At 33.2% G+C, this 21,552-nt stretch overlaps 1 protein-coding gene across 2 annotated transcripts in view; it reads left to right on the top strand.

Moving 5' to 3' along the window:
• KIFAP3 (kinesin associated protein 3) overlaps positions 1–21,552 on the top strand; it is a 160,249-nt gene that overhangs the window by 84,153 nt on the left and 54,544 nt on the right. For both annotated transcript variants that reach the window (XM_059042201.2, XM_067030492.1), the window contains exons 11-16: positions 2,729–2,829; positions 10,511–10,619; positions 11,842–11,954; positions 12,348–12,513; positions 13,139–13,264; positions 20,370–20,468. In XM_059042201.2, coding sequence (XP_058898184.1) covers positions 2,729–2,829; positions 10,511–10,619; positions 11,842–11,954; positions 12,348–12,513; positions 13,139–13,264; positions 20,370–20,468 — 714 coding nt within the window. The remainder of the gene's footprint in view (positions 1–2,728; positions 2,830–10,510; positions 10,620–11,841; positions 11,955–12,347; positions 12,514–13,138; positions 13,265–20,369; positions 20,469–21,552) is intronic.

The raw sequence follows: 21,552 nt of genomic DNA, 5'->3' as shown, positions 1-21,552 counted from the left end.
CTTACAAGGCTGTGTATTTATTTTTTTCCAAGTGTTAAGTTCCTCATCTGAAACATAAGGATGATAAAATTTATTTGACAGGTTATTTTGAAGACTCACATTGTTCTTCCTTACCATATGAAATATTTTTTTATTTAGTATTTAAGCTCCAGGAAAGCAAGAGGCTAGAGAGAGGGTCACTATATGTTTTTAAAAAAACACCTGGAAACTTAAAACACTTTTGTGTCAAATCTGACAAATCTTGTAGAACTAGTAATTTCTGTCTTTGACTAAATGTGCTTTTTTTTTTCAGTTTTAGCCTCTGATTTTTTAAACATAACATTGTTTTTTTTTCCAGCTTTATTGAGATCTAACTGACATATAACAGTATGTATGTTTAAGGTGATGACTTGATATATGTATATATTGCAAAATATATAAGGTTAGATATAAGGGTAGTTAACTATAAAAGTTACCACTTTAAGATTAGTTACCACATCCATCACCTCACATAATTACTTCTTTCCTGGTTGTAAGAACTTTTAAGATTTACTCTCTTAGCAACTTTCAAATGTACAATACAGTATGTTAACTATAGTCACCAGGCTTTTTAGATATTAAAAATAGAATCAATCAGCAGATATTTATTGAGAAACTTCCATATGCTATACTAAGCCTATAAGAATACCAAGGTATGTCCCCTAAGAATTTCTCACCACCTCATAAAGAGATAAACTAATATCTGAAAAATTCAATAAGAATATAAAATAGTATTTTTAAAAACACGAAGTATTTTAGTAATTTTATACTATGATAGACACAAGAATAAAGGTGCTGAATTTATCCTCCATGTCACAATATATTTAAAATTTTCTTGATATGTTATTTATCAACTAAATTTATGTATATCCTTGATTTTGTTTTAAAACTTCAAATATCTCCAACGATTTCTCATAGCCCAAATTTTTTAAAAATAATATTGTTAAAAAATAATAATAATATTGTTTTTTAGATAAAACTTTTTAGCTAAACTTTTCTAGTTCAAGTTTTGTCACTGACTTTGAGATCATAAATAGATCCTTAAAATGTGGTCTGTCTGAAAGCATGTAGAAGGACTACATGACATATTAAAGTCCCATTTTATTTTTCAAATCTATGATATATCATTCACTTTTCTTTTTTCAGTTTCAAAGTGTACGAAACTAGAATAATCTTACCTCAGAAGTTCTGAGACAATCCTTAGACTATGCTTACTATCTCTACCCTTTAGCATTTTATAGTCATGTATATTTTTGCATCTTTATTAGAGTATAATTGCTTTACAATGTTGTGTTAGTTTCTGCTGTAAAACAAAGTGAATCAGCTATATGTATACATATACCCCCATAACTCTTCCCTCTTGAACTTCCCTCCCACCCTCCCTATCCCACCTCTCTAGGCCATCACAAAGCATTGAGCTGATCTCCCTGTGCTATGCAGCAGCTTCCCACTAGCCATCCGTTTTACATTTGGTAGTGTATATACGTCAGTGCTACTCTCTCACTTCGCCCCAGCTTCCCCTTCCCGTCCCTGTGTCCTCAAGTCTGTTCTCTATGTCTGCGTCTTTATTCCTGCCCTGCCACTAGGTTCATCAGTACCGTTTTTTTAGATTCCATATATATGCTTTAGCATACGGTATTTGTTTTTCTCTTTGTGACTTACTTCACTCTGTATGACAGACTCTAGGTCCATCCACCTCATTACAAATAACTCAATTTCATTCCTTTTTATAGCTGAGTAATATTCCATTGTATATATGTGCCACATCTTCTTTATCCATTCATCTGTTGATGGACACTTAGGTTGCTTCCACGTTCTGGCTATTGTAAATAGTGCTGCAATGAACATTGTGGTACATGTATCTTTTTGAATGATGGTTTTCTCAGGGTATATGCCCAGTAGTGAGATTGCTAGCTCATATGGTAGTTCTATTTTTAGTTTTTTAAGGAACCTCCATACTATTTTCCTTAGTGGTTGTATCAATTTACATTCTCACCAACAGTGCAGGAGGGTTCTCTTTTCTCCACACCCTCTCCAGCATTTATTGTTTGTAGATTTTTTTGATGATGGCCAGGCCATTCTGACTGGTGTGAGGTGATACCTCATTGTGGTTTTGATTTGCATTTCTTTAACGATTAGTGATGTTGAGCATCTTTTCATGTGCTTTTTGGCAATCTATATGTCTTCTTTTGGACATGTATTTTTTTTTAATGCAGCAAATACTATTCTACTTTGTTTATTATTTGTTATTTTTCCAGTTTCTGATTCATAAAAATTAAATATACTTTTTGTTTACTATTTCTTATACATATATCACTGTCAGTGAAATGTGTTTATCACATATTTTGATAAAACAGTAAGGATGGGGAGGCCAGTGGCCAAATCTACTTTTTAGTGGGCTACTGGGAACAATTAATTCTTAGGTTTGTGGTTAATTTTTTCAAAAGTATACCTCGTAAAATACACATAATCTCTTGGAACTTAGTGATATTTCATAGATAGTGTGCTCCAAACTTTTGAATTGAAATAGGGAGCTCAAAATATTTTCTAAATTAAGATTATATAATGATTTTTTTGATTCAGTAGCTTAAAAGTTGTAATGCATTAATTTGAGTTGGTTATTCAAAAAAAATTAATTTCTTTGTGGTCATTCCATGCCATGCATGGCATAATATAAAATCTCACCATATCCATGATTTCTTATTTCCAGGCAATGAAAACTACAAACAAATAGCAATGTGTGTTCTTTACCACATAAGCATGGATGACCGCTTTAAATCAATGTTTGCATACACTGACTGTATACCACAAGTAAGTGCTTTAAGTGTTCTTTTAAAAAGGCATTCAAAAAATATGATTTTTACTTTCTTCCCTTGATTTGCCAGATAGGTTTTTTTCTTTAAGAATCCCCTCTTAAAAATAATATAAATTTGTTATATACAATCTGGAAAGTACAGAACATTATAAAAATGAAAGTAACTTTCTGTTATCCCAAACCCAGAGATAACCATTTAAAATTTTGGTACATTTTCTTCTACATAGTTAAAAAAATACTGTATTGGGATTATATGCCATATGTCATTATATATTGCTTTTTTAAACTTAATATATCGTTAAGTACCCTCCCATTGTCACTGAACATTCTTCAAAAATTATTCATAATAGTTGTATACTATTTTAGTGTATAAGTGTACCATAATTTAAATATTGTTAAATTGTATATTTAGGTTTTTTCCAGTTTATCACATAAAAACTGATGTAAGTAAAAGTATGTAAACAAATGAAATAATGTGGAATAAATATCATAGTATGTAAAAGCTTAACCATATCTCGATTTTTTCTTTAGTTTAAATTCCTAAAAGTAGAATTACTAGGTCAAAAGGTATTTTGTGTATTTGACACAATATGGCCAAATTACCTTCTAAAAAGATGTGAGTTGATTTTTTTCCAATTGTCACTTCACTTTGAACAGCACTGGATACTATCATTTCTCTAAAAATGGAGTGTCTCTATTTCTTTTTATTTGCATTTTATTTGCATTTCTGTGAATATTGGTGAGGTTGAACATTTTTCCCATGCTTATTGTTGATATTATGTTATCATTCATGTCCCTTGATAATTTTTCCATTGGCGTGTCAATATTTTAGGATTAATAAATAATATCTCTATGTATAATAACTATTTTAACTCCTTGTCATATTACAGACGTTTCCCAACTTTGTCATTTGCCCTTTAATTTTGTTTGTGGTTGACGATTTTAAATGCTTTGTGTTCTCTGATGGGAAAATGCTTCATCAAAATACTTTTATTTTTATAGCACTGTTCTCAAGAAAGATTTTTGCTATAACTCAGTTGCTTGATATATTTCATATGTTAGGTTTATTTGTCTTGAAGGAGTTTAGCGATTTTTTTTCATAGACTATAATGGTGGAGATTCTATACATGTGTAATTTTACTCTTAGGGAATTTACATTCATGGAATCACTTGTGCCATTAACCTTCATTAAACTGAGCTCTACTAATTTGAATACTATCTGATGATTGGAACACTAGTTAGGCTGATTTTTAATATTATTTTTATAATGTGGCTTTCTAAAATAGAAAAAGCAAAATTGCAGGATGTATAATATGCAATAAAAATAACACTTTTAAAAGACACTTTAGAAGAATATGTATAGTAAGTCATACTTATTAAAGTAATCCTCTTAAGACTCCTACTACGTAATTCCTTATTAGCCTAATGTAAGTTATTATATGTATATTATTTGGCAAATAATTTTTATGTAGTTAAAAATAGGCCATAGTTTTCCTTTTTATTAATTCTTATTAATCCTTCTATTCATCCCAAATTAATAAAACGGTTCTAAAAATTGAATTTGCTATTCCAGAATTTTAATACTTTATCTACACGCAATTAAAAAACTGATAAACTCTCAAGGATAATTTCTTAGGCTTTTATACCAGGGGATAAACTAATTATGCTTGTTTACAGAAAGTAGACATCCTTCAAATATGCAGCATATTTTATCTAACAAGGCAAGGCTTCTTATAGAGATAACACATGTCAGACTACAGCCGATACAAAGTGTAATCAAACTCTTTGTCAAACAAGTTGTCAATAAAAGAGTAGCCATGTCAAAGGGAGATTACAGATGATTTACTACAGTCTCACTTCATATGTTTCAAGGGGTTTTTCCTTCACAGTTTCAAAGGGTATTCCTTTTCCAATCCCATTTAATGTCAGAACTTCACTGACTACAGGATATGAATTGGAAAGCAGTGATAAAAGAATAATATTTTTGTCTAGATTGACTGTTTTTATCTAGATTAGATTTTTAAAGAGAATAACATTAAATAAAAGAGAAATAAATGTACACTAAAAAGAGATGGAAAACATTTTTGTTAAATATTTAATTTGGAGTTACCCTTATCTCTATGCCCTAGAATTTACAATCTCAAACATAAAACATGAAACTTTATTTTCAATAAATATTCAGAAATTAAAGCCTGTTTAAGTTACTTTTGAAACATTATTATTATTGCAGTTGAAGACTTTGTAGAAAATTCTCCCATACCTTTTCAAGAACAACATTCATGTGTGTTTCCTTGCCAGATAATTTTCTAACATCAAACATTTCTGCAGTGGGGTTTTCAGAACATTTGTGGTCTGTATTTCATGAACAGAATCTTCCAAAATTCACTCAGTGGTCAGTGTTTTGGGGTTTTAGTTTATTATATTTTGTTTTTAAAGCTCAACCCTGGTAAGAATAGTGAGGGTATGTTATCAAATTATGTTGTAAACATCCTGAAACTTTTTAGTATGAGGCCATATTTTGAGAAACCAAATGGTACTCTAGAATAGTATGTTTGTTCCTAAAGTGCTATCCAGCCTATAACTTGTACTTTATAAGGCTCAACTTTGACATATTTGGGGAAAAGTTGACATGGTTTGATTGCCACCCAGTACCAATTGTAAAAGTACATTGTAAAATAAAAGAATCATGGAAAGCAAATTTGGATTAAATTGAAATTTCCGAGCTTCCTTCAGGAATTAAAACGATACTCCTCTCAGAAGTATTGACTCCTTGAAGTAATGTTTATAATACTAACAAAGCTTTGAACTCATTTGTGATAACAACTGATTAACCTACTTATTAAATAAAACCATATCTGAAGTTTGGAATATATTAGAGTTAATGTAATACTCTGTTCACTTTGAAATTATGCACATTAATTTTTGTTTAGTAAATACTGTCAAGTATTACAAATGAATTTTTCAAATGAGAAGCCTAAAATAACTTTGAAAGTAAGAAAGCAGTGGTTCAATTGTCATTCATATTCATTTCAGTGATTAAAAAAATGTGGAATATGGTCATATTCTTTAATTCCATTAGATACATATGTAAAGGAACTTTATAAACTGTGAAACACTGTACAAAAATAAGGTGCCAAGAGGCAAGAGGGAAGAGATATGGGAACATATGTATATGTATAACTGATTCACTTTGTTATAAAGCAGAAACTAACACACCATTGTAAAGCAATTATACTCCAATAAAGCTGTTAAAAAATAAATAAATAAAAATTTTAAAAAAAATAATAATAAGGTGCCATTTGTAAATGCTTCTCATTATTTTAGAACCACTCAGAGTCCAATTTAAATACTCCCTTTCTTATATGTGTTTTATAGGATAAACCTATACTTTTAAAAATTTTTCATCAGAATTTTATTAGTCGAAATAAACAATGTGTTAACATTGGGCTCATGGAATAGCATTTCATAAATAAGATTAACCTTAAGAGGTTGTATCTAGTGTATGGTCATGGTCTTTTGGGGGAAAAATGATTCTATTGATTTCTCATTCTTAAAGAGCTGGGCTTTGGTGGAAATAGACTGTGAGATGCTCTAACATAAGCCTATAATTAGAGCTCACTTTTGTAAATTATTTAACATTCAGAGTAGATGTTATAAAGTCAACATGCCTCATAATCTCTCCCAATATTATGTTGCTTTGCTTCTTTTGTACTTTATTGCCTCTAATTATCCAATATATTCTCATTTTTTCCCTCTATTATGCCACTATTTTGTAAAACTTGGGGGTCAGGGCAAGTCTTTCTTTATGTATGATCTTAATGGTCTCAATGGGTGAGTTGTTCCAGGTAAGCGTACTTGGGGATAACCAGGAGTTAACGGTTGTATTCTAATAATAGTTAAGAGTACACATTAACAGTTCATTGTTATTTAGACCTCTAAGATGCATGTTTTGTTTAAATAGGTGGAAATCCCATCCAGATGCTTATAAAAGTATTTATTGGTAATAGAATGGCCAAAGTACATGTTTAGGTAATGATGTCATGGTGTTATTTAACATTTTACCTAGAACAGTGCGCAAGAATCTTCATAGTAATCCACATGTTTTCTACCACAGTTGTCCTATTTGGCCCCTCTTTGATCTACATGCTTCTTTTGAGCTGAATGCTGGTAAACGTCCTTTCTGACAGCCCCCTTTGCTCCTGCCTGCCATTATCTGCTGAAGTTCAGAAACCAGAGCATCACTTCAAACAGCAGAGTTAGGGAGTAGCCAGTCAGAAGAGATTCCTGAGGCATGCAAAGTTCTGCCATAATCATTCAAAGATGTTTGGGTAGGGGGGTGGGGGTGGCAGAGGTATATGTGAATACAGAGAGCTGTAGGGGTTGGCCTCTGGTCACTGGTAAATAAGTGAAGTCAGGTGCCAGAGAGTCTAGACACAGTGATTTCAGTCCTGGGTCTTTGGTATCTGATACTCAATATGGGACTTGTCTGATTGAACACTATTGCCTCTTCATTGCACAGGCTGAAGCCTTTTAGTGCCTTCCTGTTAAATTAGTAAAAGATGACAATGGACATAGTTAAAACAGAACAAATCTAGTTTTAGTATTTCCTAGTTGTCAGCAATTTCACTTACTTCTGAAGTGCTATGGGTAGCAGTCAAAGACAGTGTTGCACATAGAGCTTGAACTAAACTATTATTTTAAAATGTGAACACTTTAAAATTGAAATGTTTCTCTTTCTTATTATGAAAAACTAATTCTATATCATGATGTATTTCATTCACACTTAGTCGTGATTTCTCTTGATTTGGGGATGTAAGTGTTGGATAAGGTTTTAAACCATGCATTATTTTTTAAAAAGCTAGCTCCTGAATATTTCACCACAGGACTTAATGTGGAAATTACAAAAACAAGGCAAAACAAAAACCCTCAGCTTCTAACAAATCACCCTGTAACACCGTTCTTAAGGGCAAATTTCATACTTCAAGGTTAATTTCAAGTAAACAGCAACAGATATTTTGCCTTGCTAGCATTGGCATTGATGTAACAAACACACTTTTGTTATTTTTAAAAAGCTTCTTGTATTAGGAGGTTTGGAAGAAATCTATAATGGGTTTTTAATTAGAGTATGAAAAACATACTGAATATATTTACATTTTTAGAGGATTGTCACCTATATTTTTATTAATTTGTAAATTAATTTTAGTTGGCAGTTAATAGGTAGCAAAATCTGTTCAAAGTATATCCAATAAATTAAGATTATTTTATCTTCGCCATAGAATTTTTTTGTTGTACAACATTATTAAGTATTAGTGATTAAAGATTCCACTAGCAGCAACATTTGTGTTAAAGAAGTGCTCTCTGGGAAAAGGCATGATACATGCCAACCATTCACCAGCTATAGTGTTTTTGTAGTTCTCAGCAAATAGTGAATTTTATATATATACATATAGTTTTGTTAGAATTATATCTAAGTATTTTGGGGAGCAATTGTGAGTGTATTTGCTTTTTAAATTTTGGTTTCCAGTTGTTCATTGCTAGCATACAGAAATAAGATTAATTTTGTGTGTTCACCATGTATCCTTTTTGAAACTTAGAAGTTATTGGGAACTAACATAGAGAATAACCAAAACAAGTTTTAACAAAATAGGGTCTAACCAGTCAACAAAGGCATGTTGATCTAAAAAGGTATCTGCCGAGATAAAACATAAGAAACTTTTAGGTTATAAATTTTAGGATTGACTTCCATATGTTGTTAGCAATTTGACTAAGAGAAAAATATATTTATATAATATGCACTAAGTTAATTTGCTATTTACCAATAATAGTAGACAAGCTTCTCAAAAGTATAGCTTAAGATTTGTTCATTTCTCCTTTATTACATAGCAACTATCTCTCATCATGACAAATATAGATTACTGCTAAATGGCATAAGTGGCCTGCCTTTTTCTTCCTACTTTTCTGTCTGCTGCTTCTCAGACCCATCTTCCCTTTCTCTCTCTCTTTTTTTAAAATAAATTGATTGATTGATTTTTGTCTGGGTTGGGTCTTTGTTGCTGCACACGGGCTTTCTCTAATTGCAGCGAGCGGGGACTACTCTTTGTTGCAGTGTCTTGGCTTCTCATTGCAGTGGCTTCTCTTGTTGCAGAACAGGGGCTCTAGGCACGTGGGATTCCATAGTTGTGGCGCGCAGGCTCAGTAGTTGTGGCTTGTGGGCTCTAGAGCGCAGACTCAGTAGTTGTGGTGCACGGGCTTAGTTGCTCCACATCATGTGGGATCTTCCTGGACCAGGGCTCGAACCTGTGTCCCCTGCATTGGCAGATGGATTCTTAACCACTGTGCCACCAGGGAAGTCCCTTCCCTTTCTCTTATCATTAAGTAGAGTTTGTTTCTTTTTTTTTTTTTTTTTTTTTTTTTTTTGCGGTACGCGGGCCTCTCACTGTGTGGCCTCTCCCGTTGCGGAGCACAGGCTCCGGACGCACAGGCTCAGCAGCCATGGCTCACAGGCCCACACGCTCTGCAACATGTGGGATCCTCCCGGACCGGGGCACGAACCCGCGTCCCCTGCGTCAGCAGGCATACTCTCAACCACTGCGCCACCAGGGAAGCCCTCGTTTCTTATTTTATACACACTCCCAAATGATTGGGTCTAGCTTTACAGGTTCAGTTATCAACTATAAATGACAATTACTAAAATTATACCTTCAGTCCAATCATGTCTTCTAAACTTCTGTTTATAACTTTTACTGACTATCTGCACTAGACTGTCACATACGCAGCTTAAATTCAGCCTGTCCAAAACCAAAATTACTGTCTTCCCTTTAAAGTTTTCTCCTACTTTGGTTTCTGTCTTTTGGTAAATGTTAGCACCACCATCCATGTTGCTGTTTAGGGCAGAAACCTGTGAGTCATCTTTGACCCTTCCTCTCCCTTAACCCCAACACCTAGTCAGTTATTAAATCCCAGTTTGATTCTCTTTCCTAAATGTATCTCTGAGCCATTCTTTTTATCTCTATCCCCACTGCTCTACCTAGTCCAGGCAGCCATCATCATACCTCGACTTTTCCATGAGCCCCTTAGATGGTTTTGCCACATTTTCTTACCCTATTTCAGTCTATTTTCTACATTGACCAGATCTTTTCAAAACATAAATCTTATCCTGACACTTTCCTTATTTGGAAGCCTTTAATGTCTTCCCATTTACCTTAGGGTGAAGCCCAAAATCCTTAACGTGTACTTCAGAATCCTGCGTGATCTGGCTTTTACCTTATCTCTTAACACTATTTCCCTCACTCCAACCATGCTTGCCTTCTCTTAATTCTTCAGAAGAATGACTTTTTTTCCTGCCTTGTAACCTTTGCACAAGCTATTTTCATTGCTCAGAATGGTCTACTTCCACACAACATTTTAAATTCCTTAAATGCAAAGGCTTTATGTAATATTTCTCTTATATTCTCCAGTGTACTTGGAAGTTCATATTGAATGCTGAGCATCTTATAGTTCATTAAGCTTTCAGTTATTCAATAGTAAAAGCCTACCACTTCTATGTTGAAAATGTAATTGTATTATATTATTTCCAACATACAATCTAAGGTAACATACTGTGATAAAATAGTGCCTGTGGTTTTTTTGTGTGTTTGGGGGTTTTTTGAGTAAAATATGTCTTGTGCTTCTTGCTAGTTAATGAAGATGCTCTTTGAATGTTCGGATGAACGAATTGACTTGGAACTCATTTCTTTCTGCATTAATCTAGCTGCTAACAAAAGGAACGTACAGCTTATCTGTGAAGGTTAGTGCCTTTGAGCTTCATAGAGAACCTCTATCATATGCTATTGTCATATGATGGAAAATAGATAATAAGGAGTTAAGAATTATAGTAAATAAGTAAATCCTATTTTTAAATAGTTTTAAAAATTATAGCTATAATCCTTAAGTGTCAGACTCAGAATCTTCTTACATCATAAGTAGAAACGCTTACCCTTTAGTAACATTTTATAAACCATTTGGTCAGTTACCCTTAATTGAAATTTGATTTTTAAAAATATTTTCTAGATGAAATAAAACTTTTTATTTGCAGAGCAATCTGTTACAGTGTAAGATGTTGCAATACAAATGTATTAGATATTTGTTTCTATAGTATCTTCATAAAATGATTCATCATACATTATGATATTTCAGAGTTTGCTCAATAGTTTTTTCGTATTTGAGAAGTATACATGTTCATTATAAAAAGTACAAATGAGCAAATAGGAAAAAATTAAAAATTTTACTCCCACTATCCAGAGATAATTATAGGTAAAACTTTGGTACAATGCTTCTGCATATTTTTAAATTAAAATGGGATTCTCTCTATATATGGTGACATGTTTTTTGAAGTTAATATCTGAATATCATTCCATATGATTAAATACTTTAATAAAACATAATTGCCAGTAGCTGCAAAATAATCCATTAAAGGATTTTCCATAGTTTAATCTGCTAGTTTGTTGCCACTTCTTTTCTGTTACAAGCAACGCTACAGTAATTTTCCTTTCTCTGGATCTTTCATGTTTCCATTTTTACATTCTTAGGATAAATTCCTAGAAGTACAATTTTTATGGGTCAAAAAGTATTTACATTTTAAAACTTTGTGGTACATATTTCATATACATATTGTGCTTCCATTTATGTGAAATTCTAGAAGAGGCAAAACTAATCTGTGTTTAAAAAGAAAAAATAAGAAAAAGGGGAAGAGGAGGAAGAGGAAAAGGAAGAGAAAAGAAGAAAAGTAATTGTATTGGGGGACTAAGATTGACTAAGCACAAGGGAACTTTCTGCATCGAATGGAAATATTCTGTGTCTTGATATGGGTACGAATTACACAGGGACATACATTTATTAAAATTAATTGTACACCTAATATTTACATATTTTCTGTGTGTAAATTGGGGTTTTTTGAGAACCAAAATTTTTAAAAATCATTAAATTTAAATGAACCTTTATTGGGGGAATTTTTTTGTTTTTATTATCAGGAAATGGCCTGAAGATGCTCATGAAGAGGGCTCTGAAGTTCAAGGATCCACTGCTGATGAAAATGATTAGGAACATTTCCCAGCATGATGGACCAACTAAAAATTTATTTATTGTAAGTATAATTTTTGGCTTTCTGTCTATTAAAATAGCCTGAGAATTAAAGCTTTAAAGTGCTGTGTGTGGAAGTATAACTCTTCCTTAGCTCTTGTCAAATATTAATTCATGACCCAAGTTGGTTTTTCTTCAACTTCCTTGTAAGTTTAGCTCCTAGAAATCTCAACCTAAGTTTTAATGTTGTTTTTGTTTTACGATCCCTATCCCTAACCTTTTCATCCTCACTCCAGTTTGCACCAGTTCACCATAGTCTCCCTTAGCAATTTAGCTCAAGGTTATTAAAACAAGAGAATCACATTTGATACTTTTTCTTCCTATGGGTTAAATTATTAGATTGGTTCTTCTGCAGAAATCATATTTTAAATTTGTATTAAAATTCTATTATATTCAGGATTATGTTGGGGACCTTGCAGCTCAAATCTCTAATGATGAAGAGGAGGAGTTTGTGATTGAATGTTTAGGAACTCTTGCAAATTTGACCATTCCAGACTTAGACTGGGAATTGGTTCTTAAGGAGTATAAGCTGGTTCCGTACCTCAAGGATAAACTCAAACCAGGTCTGTGCTAAATATTTCACTTCTGCGTAATCATTAAGTTATTTCTTTCTGTTGTGGATAAGGCTGCTAGAACAGTATTTTGTGACCATTATTGTACTACGTAACAAATTTTCTTCCCACACCTCTAGTTCTAGTCCTAGTTCGTTTCTTTCTCTCAGAAAGGCAGTCACTAGTTCTCCTCGTATATGTATGTACTCTCTTCCCCAACAATATGTTTTTTTAATATTAGTTTCCCTTTCCTATCCTGCCTTCTTATTTTTTTTATCCTGCCTTTTAAAAATTACTAAATACTATCCCGCTCTACACGAGTTCACATGCACACACTAAGTTCTCTGAGGCATTCAAATGACTCTTCTATTTTCTGTGTTTACATTGCCATTCATTTGTATTTTCAAAGACTTATCTCCACCTCTCTACTGCCCCACCGCCACGAACTGTCAGCATGGAATGGAATTCCGCGAACATGGAAATTTGGGAAAAGGACACATTTATAAGCGTGTTAAGGATTCATAAGAACTGATTTAATAGCTTTTAGTATCTTTTCTGTGAATTAGAATTTTGGCAATATAAAAGGATTTGTATCAGGACATTTCAATGAAAACTTTCTGTGATTTGACTTTACTAGGTGCTGCAGAAGATGACCTTGTTTTAGAAGTGGTTATAATGATTGGAACTGTATCTATGGATGACTCTTGTGCTGCGTTGCTAGCCAAATCTGGGATAATCCCTGCACTCATTGAGTTGCTAAATGGTAAATTATAATTTATCTTAATTTATTTTTATGCTAATATATAAACAAGTTGTGAGTTTAGATTTTTAAATGTGGAATTTGCAATCATGAAATATTATTTATCTTGTATTATTCATCTTATAGCAACTTAAATTATATAGTTAGGAAAATGAATTAAATATACCTTTACTGGGATTAGATAGCATAGTATCAAATAGCTTTAGGTTGCAGAGTTAAGAATGTTGCTATAAAGTGATTCAGGACCAATTTTACAGACACTACCCTCCTCTTATCAGCCTCGAACAACTAATATTCCACCATTATTTCTTCTTTATGTTGAGCTTTGTTTTGGTTGAATTGGATCTCCTATCTTGCACAAACCCTTTTTTGAATATCTTGATTTCTAATCAGAAAAGTTTATTTGGAAGCTAATTCTAATCAGCATATTCCCTCCTAGATCCATATATATAGTATTGTCCTCTAAACTTTATTCAGTGAAGAAAATGTTCTCCATCTTCACTGTCCAACACATGTGGCTATTGAATACTTGAAATGTGGCAGTTGGGACTGAGAACCTGGAGTTTAAATTAAATTTAATTAAAATTAACTAGCCATAATGGCTATGGTCACAATACTGGATAGCGGAGGCCTAGATAGTCTTCCCCTTACCTTTGTTTTGCTCTTAAGGGCCCAGGTTTCGTTTTCCATATTGCATACAAAATTTGTCTGACTCTAATAGTATTTTATTAGGGCCAAGTTCTCTAGGACCTTGTGTTAGTCTGCTCAGGTCGCCATAACAAAATACCACAGACTCGGTGGCTTAAACAACAGAAATGTATTTTCTCATAGTTCTAGAGGCTGGAAAGTCTATCAGGGTGCCAGCCAATTTGATTCCTGGTGAGGTCTTTCTTCCTGGGTTGCATAAGACCACCTTCTTGTTGTGTCCTAACATCCTCATATGGCAGGTGGGCAGAGGAAGTGGGGGAGAGGGAGAGAGAGAAAGCATGAGCACACACAAGTGCTTGGGTATCCCTTCTTATAAGGTTACTAATCTTATGGGATCAGGACTCCACCCTTATGACCTCATTTAACCTTACTTATTTCCTTATGGCCCTATCTCCGAATATAGTCACATTTGGTATTAGGGCTTCAGCATATGAATTTTTGGAGGGATACAATTTTCCCATAGCAGATATATATTAAAAGTAGCTAATTAGTATAGAAGTTAAATATACTAATATGGAAAGCTTAAAAAGACCCTCTAATCTCAGTCTTTCCTGTACCAGGTATAATGCATAAAGAACACAAGTTGTAAGTATGTATAGCACAATGAATTTTCAAAATGAGCGCTCTCATGTTATTCCCACTCATATAAGGAAATGAAACATTACCAGCACCCTAGAAGTCCCTCTCCTGCCATCTCCCAGTCATTACCACCTTCGCCAGAGTGGTTTCCATTTTTCTTTTTATCACCCATAGATGAATTCTGCTTGATTTTCAGCTTTTCAGAAATAGAGTCTTGTTTCTTTTTCCCTATAAATGTGAGGTTTGTCTATGTTTTGTACAGAACTATGTTTCTTTTTATTGCTGTGTAAATAAATATACCACTATTTTTCCTTTTTACTATTGATTGATAGTAGGGTGGTTGTTTTTGTTTTCTTTTCTAATCTATTTATTTTTTATTGGAGTAAAATTGATTTACAATGTTGTGTTAGTTTCTGCTGTAAAATGAAGTGAATCAGCTCTATGTATACCTATATGCCCTCCCTCTTGGACCTCCCTCCCCCACTTCCCCCACATCTAGGTCATCACAGAGCACCAGGCTGAGCTCCCTGTGCTATAAATCAGGTTCCCACTAGCTGTTTTACACATGGTAGTGTATTTATGTCAAACCTAATCACCCAATTCATCCCACCCTCCCCTTCCCCCCATGTCCACATGTCCATTCTCTACATCTGTGTCTCTCTTCCTGCCCTAGAAATAGGTTCATCTGTACCATTTTTCTAGACTCCACATACGTATTAATATACGATATTTGTTTTTCTCTTTCTGGCTTACTTCACTCTGTATGACAGACTCTAGGTCCATCCACGTCTCTACAAATGACCCAATTCCATTCCTTTTTATGGCTGAGTAATATTCCATTGTATATAGGTACCACATCTTCTTTATCTATTCATCTGTCATTGGACACTTAGGTTGTTTCCATGTCCTGGCTATTGTAAACAGTGTTGCAGTGAACATTGGGGTACATGTGTCCTTTTGAATTATGGTTTTCTCAGGGTATATGCCCAGTAGTGGGATTGCTGGGTCACATGGTAGTTGTATTTTTAGTTTTTTAAGGAACCTCCATACTGTTCTCCATAGTAGCTGTATCAATTTACATTCCCACCAACAGTGCAAAACAGTTCCCTTTTCTCCATACCCTCTCCAGCATTTATTGTTTGTAGATTTTTGCATGATGGCCATTCTGACTGGTGTGAGGTGATAACCTCATTGGAGTTTTGATTTGCATTCTTGTAATAATTAGTGATGTTGAGCATCTTTTCATGTGCTTCTTGGCCTTCTGTATGTCTTCTTTGGGGACATGTCTGTTTAGGTCTTCCACCCATTTTTTAATTGGGTTGTTTGTTTTTTTCATATTGAGCTCCATGAGCTGTTTCTATATTTTGGAGATTAGTCCTTTGCCGTTGCTTCATCTGCAACTATTTTCTCCCATTATGAGGGTTGTCTTTTCATCTTGTTTATGGTTTCCTTTGCTGTGCAAAAGCTTGTAAGGTTAATTAGGTCCTGTATATTTATTTTTGTTTTTATTTTCATTACTCTAGGAGGTGAGTCAAAAACGATCTTGCTGTGGTTTATGTCAAAGAGTGTTTTTCCTGTGTTTTCCTCTAAGAGTTTTATAGTGTCTGGTCTTATATTTAGGTCTTTAATCCATTTGGAGTTTATTTTTGTGTGTGGTGTTAAGTAGTGTTCTAAATTCATTATTTTGCATGTAGTTGTCCAGTTTTCCCAGCACCACTTACTGAAGAGGCTGTCTTTCCTCCATTTTATGTTCTTGCCTCCTTTGTCATAGATTAGGTGACCATATGTGCATGGGTTTATCTCTGGGCTCTCTGTCCTGCACCATTGATCTATATTTCTGTTTTTGTGCCAGTACCATACTGTCTTGATTACTATGGCTTTGTAGTATAATTTGAAGTCAGGTAGCCTGATTCCTCCAACTCCATTTTTCTTTCTCAAGATTGCTTTGGCTATTCGGGGTCTTTTGTGTTTCCATACAAATTGTAAAATTTTTTGTTCTAATTCTGTGAAGAATGCCATTGGTAGTTTGATAGGGATTGCCTTGAATCTGTAGATTGCTTTTGGTAGTATAGTCATTTTCACAATATTGATTCTTCCCATCCAAGAACATGGTATATTTCTCCATCTGCCTATGTCATGTTTGATTTCTTTCATCAGTGTTTTATAGGTTTTTAAGTACAAGTCTTTTGCCTCCTTAAATAGGTTTATTCCTAGGCATTTTATTCTTTTTGTTGTGATGGTAAATGGGATTGTTTCCTTGATTTCTCATTCTGATTTTTTGTTGCTAGTGTATAGGAATGTCAGATATTTCTGTGCATTAATTTTTTATCCTGCAACCTTATCAAATTCATGGATTAGTTCTAGCAGTTTTCTAGTGGCATCTTTAGGATTTTCTGTGTATAGTATCATGTCATCGGCAAACAGTGACAGTTTTATTTCTTCTTTTCCAATTTGTGTTCCTTTTATTTCTTTTTCTTCTCTGATTACCGTGGCTAGGACTTCCAAAACTATGTTGAATACGAGTGGCAAGAGTATCCTTGTCTTGTTTCTGATCTTAGTGGAAATACTTTTAGTTTTTTACCATTAAGTATGATGTGTGCTGTGGGTTTGTCATATATATCCTTTATTATGTTGAGGTAGGTTCCTTCTGTGCCCATATTCTGGAGACTTTTTATCATAAATGGGTGTTGAATTTTGTCAAAAGCTTTTTCTGCATCTATTGACATGATCATATTGTTTTATTCCTTAATTTGTTAATATGGTGTATCACATTGATTGATTTGCATATATTGAAGAATCCTTGCAGCCCTGGGATAAATCCCACTTGATCATGGTGTATGAACCTTTTAATGTGTTGTTGGGTTCTGTTTGCTAGTATTTTGTTGAAGATTTTTGCATCTATGTTCATCAGTGATATTAGTCTGTAATTTTCTTTTTTTGTGATATCTTTGTCTGATTTTGGTATTGGGGTAGTGGTGGCTTCGCTGAAGGAGTTTGGGAGTGTTCCTCCCTCTGCAATTTTTTGGAAGAGTTTGAGAAGGATAGGTGTTAGCTCTTCTCTAAATGTTTGATAGAATTTGCCTGTGAAGGCATCGCATCCTGGACTTTTGTTTGTTGGAAGATTTTTAATTATAATTTCAATTTCATTACTTGTGATAGGTCTGGTTATATTTTCTAATTCTTCCTGGTTCATTCCTGAAAAATTGTACCTTTCCAAGAATTTGTCCATTTCTTTGTGGTTGTCCATTTTATTGACATAGAGTTGTTTGTAATAGTCTCTTATAATTCTTTGTATTTTTGTGGTGTCAGTTGTGATTTCTCCTTTTTCATTTCTAATTTTACTGATTTATATCCTCTGTCTTTTTTTCTTGATGAGTCCAGCTAAAGGTTTATCAATTTTGTTTATCTTCTCAAAGAAGCAACTTATAGTTTTATTGATCTTTGCTCTTGTTTTCTTCATTTCTATTTCATTTATTTCTTCTCTGATCTTTATGATTTCTTTCCTTCTACTGACTTTGGGTTTTCTTTGTTCTTCTTTCTCTAGTTGCTTTAGGTGTAAGGTTAGATTTAGATTGTTTATTTGAGATTTTCATTGTTTCTTGAGGTGAGATTAAATTGCTATAAACTTCCATCTTAGAACTGCTTTTGCTACATCCCATAGGTTTTGGTTCATCATGTTTTCGTTGTCATTGTTTCTATGTGTTTTTTTATTTCTTCTTTGATTTCTTCAGTGATCTCTTGGTTATTTAGTAGTGCACTGCTTAACCTCCATGTATTTGAGTTTTTTACAGTTTTTTCCTGTAATTATGGGCTATTATTATAAGTAATGCTCCTATGAGCATTCTTAAGCGCTTCAATTAGTGAACATATTTACCTATTTCTGTTAGACACATACTTAGGAGCAGAACAGAGTACACATATATTTGGCTTTAGAAATAATGCCAACTACTTTGTTTTCCAAAGTAGTTGTGCCAATTTTCAGTCCCACCAGCAATGTACAAAAGTTCCAGTTATTCTACATCACCAACATATTTTGGCATCCAGCATCTTTAATTATAGCCTTCATAGTGGTATCACTCATTGTGGTTTTAATTTGCATCTCCCTAATAATTAATGAAATTGAGTACTTATTTGTATTTACAGGTTATTGGATATGGCTAATAAAGTGAAGTGCCTATTTAAGTCTTTTGCCCATTTTTCTCTTCTAAATCTTTAAAAGTTTGATTTGTAAATTCTTTAACATAATGCATTTTAATGGTCATCTAGAGATAGTGCCTCCATATTTGAAGTATGTCTACAAATAGTGTTTATGTATTGGTTTTGGTGCAGTTTTCACACAGCCAGGAGTTTTCAGATTAGAAATAATTAAAAGACCAGGTAGTTGAGAGGTGAAAGTAAAGATAATGTAGTTGGCAGAATGAGAATTTTGTGGTGAGCTGGAGAAAGTTGAAACAAAATGATCTGGGTCCTTGAATTGCTGTCCCATTTTGATTATGACTGAGAGATAATAACAGAGCCAGCTCAGTGTTTTACTATATTTTGATGTTCTGTGACATGTGGTTATCACAGGCAGAGGCTGTATATGACTGTTTTTATGAATATATATGGATTTTCAAGATTAAAACCCTTGGGGTTAAGTGAGGGAACACTATATACCAAGAGAGAAATTAATAAAATTTTAACCCAAGTAGTCTAAGAGACTGGCAGGTTAGTGAGAACAATTATTTGGAACAGTTGGACTTTGAGGGGACCAAATTTATTCCACACAGCTAGTTGGATGCTCTGTTGACCTGTAAATCTTTGTCTAACAGATAGCACTGATCTGTTGCAAAGAGTTGTTAGCAGACTATTAGTAAATCAAACTTCATAACCGGTATCTAAAAATTGGATTTCTATAAGTATTTGCTTTTGCCATTACATATATTAATCAGTGGTCATCTGCTCTTCTGTTAAAGTCTTCTTTTCATGATAATAAACATTTCTTAATTAGTTTGTATGATTATGTAACATTCCTCTTTACTAGTATAATTGATTGGAACTAAAATTACTTTATTACTTCATACCAATAAGTAAAGTTTAATTTTGTTAACATTATTCAACAAAGAAAAAACCTGTTTATAACAGTCTAATTTCTACCAAAAACTTAGAAGATGTGATTTTTTATGAACCATTTTTCTCATGTGAGGTCAACATTATAGAGACAAAATAAAACCAGGTTTATGTTACAAATTAGAATTATTTGAATAATTTTTTTATAAGGCACCAAAATATAAAAGAAGTCCCCACAAGTGATGATAAGTGTTGCCATGTCACATTGGGGACTTAGAAGTTAATTTAATCAATTTCTTTATACTTAGTGGCAAAAAATAGCAAAAATTACAGAAAAGCACCATTACTATTCTCTTAAACATGTCTTGTTTCTCAGTTCTTCCTAGATACAACCTTTTGAGATGAACAGTCTCAAGTAGTATGGTTTGGACTCAGAAATGATATAATTTCCCTCTTTAAACTCTTGTTTTTTATTTTTTTATTTCAAAGTAATTTCACCTATTTAGTTTGACCACAACCAAATTTACTAAAACTTCTGAAAATATATTATTATGAAATTTTTTGACTGATCACCATCATGTAATTTAGAAAACAAACCTAAGATGTAAATGATACATGCCACCCGTATATTATAAATAATTTAAACTAATTGTCCTTTACCTGTCTCCTTGTCACCGTTAGTTTTCCTCATTCTTCATTTTTCCCCTCAATGTTTTTCAATTTTGTATATAATATAGTATTCTTTTATTTGAAGTTTTCTGTTTCTTTTCAGCTCAACAAGAAGATGATGAATTTGTGTGTCAGATAATTTATGTCTTCTACCAAATGGTTTTCCACCAAGCCACAAGAGATGTCATAATCAAGGAAACACGTATCCTTCAATGTTTACCGTAGATAATGACATTTCACATATTAAAAAAAGATGCATTTTTAGGTATTTTTTCTTGCAAGTGTTCAAATATTGTAGAAAATATCAAGTTTTGAAATAAATTTAGAGGGCAAGCTATTCTTCATAGAAGCTATTTACCCCAAATCAGTATATAGGTAAGATACATTGGAGAACAATTTTATTAACTTGTCAGGTTTCCTAAAAAAACCTAACAAATATCTCATAACTTCCTTCTCTCTTAACATAACTTAAATGTCACAGGTTCCTAGGACTATCCTTAGTCCTCTTTTAATCTTACCTTATTCACTATACATGGGAAAACACATCTACTATTCCCATGTCTTCAGCTCCTATGCTACTTATATGCTAATAAGTATTTGATATCTTCGAAACCTCTTTCTTGAGTCCCAGGCATTTGCTGCTAACTGCCACCTGGATGTCTTCCACCTACCTAAGGGGGCATAGTATGGCCTATAAAGCATTATAATTAAATAAAATAATGTAATATAATTAAATAGCCCTAATTTTAAATGCACTTACTAGCTACAGGACATTGGATAAGTTACTTAATCTCTTTGAGCATACAATTTGCATCTATAAAATGGCCATATATTATTAAAATAAAAAGACCTCCTATTATTAAAATAAAAAGACCTCCTATAGGATAGCTGTCAGTACTAGTGGATTTAAATCATCTGTAATAGTTCACAACATAGAGAGATACTCAGAAATTGGTATTTTATCACTATTGCATCCAAAAGGGTATTCGATATTACTAACATCTACCTCTCAAAAAGTCTACCTTCTGTATTCGTGGCTGATAATAAGTGTCATCCACCCAGTCCCTTAGTTGAAAATGTTGTGTCTGCTGTCTCTTTTACTACACATAATTAATCATTCATTTATTTTGCAAACATTTATCAAGTTCTGACCATCTAACAGATACTGTTTTAAGTGCTGGACATATAAAAGTGTCAGTCCCTGTACTCAAGGAGTTTATAGTCTAATTGGAAGACTAGACAAGTAAATCAATGTAAGATTAAAATCCAGTGTAATCAATGTCATA

Source organism: Kogia breviceps, chromosome 1 (genome assembly GCF_026419965.1).
Source record: "Kogia breviceps isolate mKogBre1 chromosome 1, mKogBre1 haplotype 1, whole genome shotgun sequence".
Taxonomy (NCBI): domain Eukaryota; kingdom Metazoa; phylum Chordata; class Mammalia; order Artiodactyla; family Physeteridae; genus Kogia; species Kogia breviceps.
This window is presented reverse-complemented; position numbering and strand designations above follow the sequence as displayed.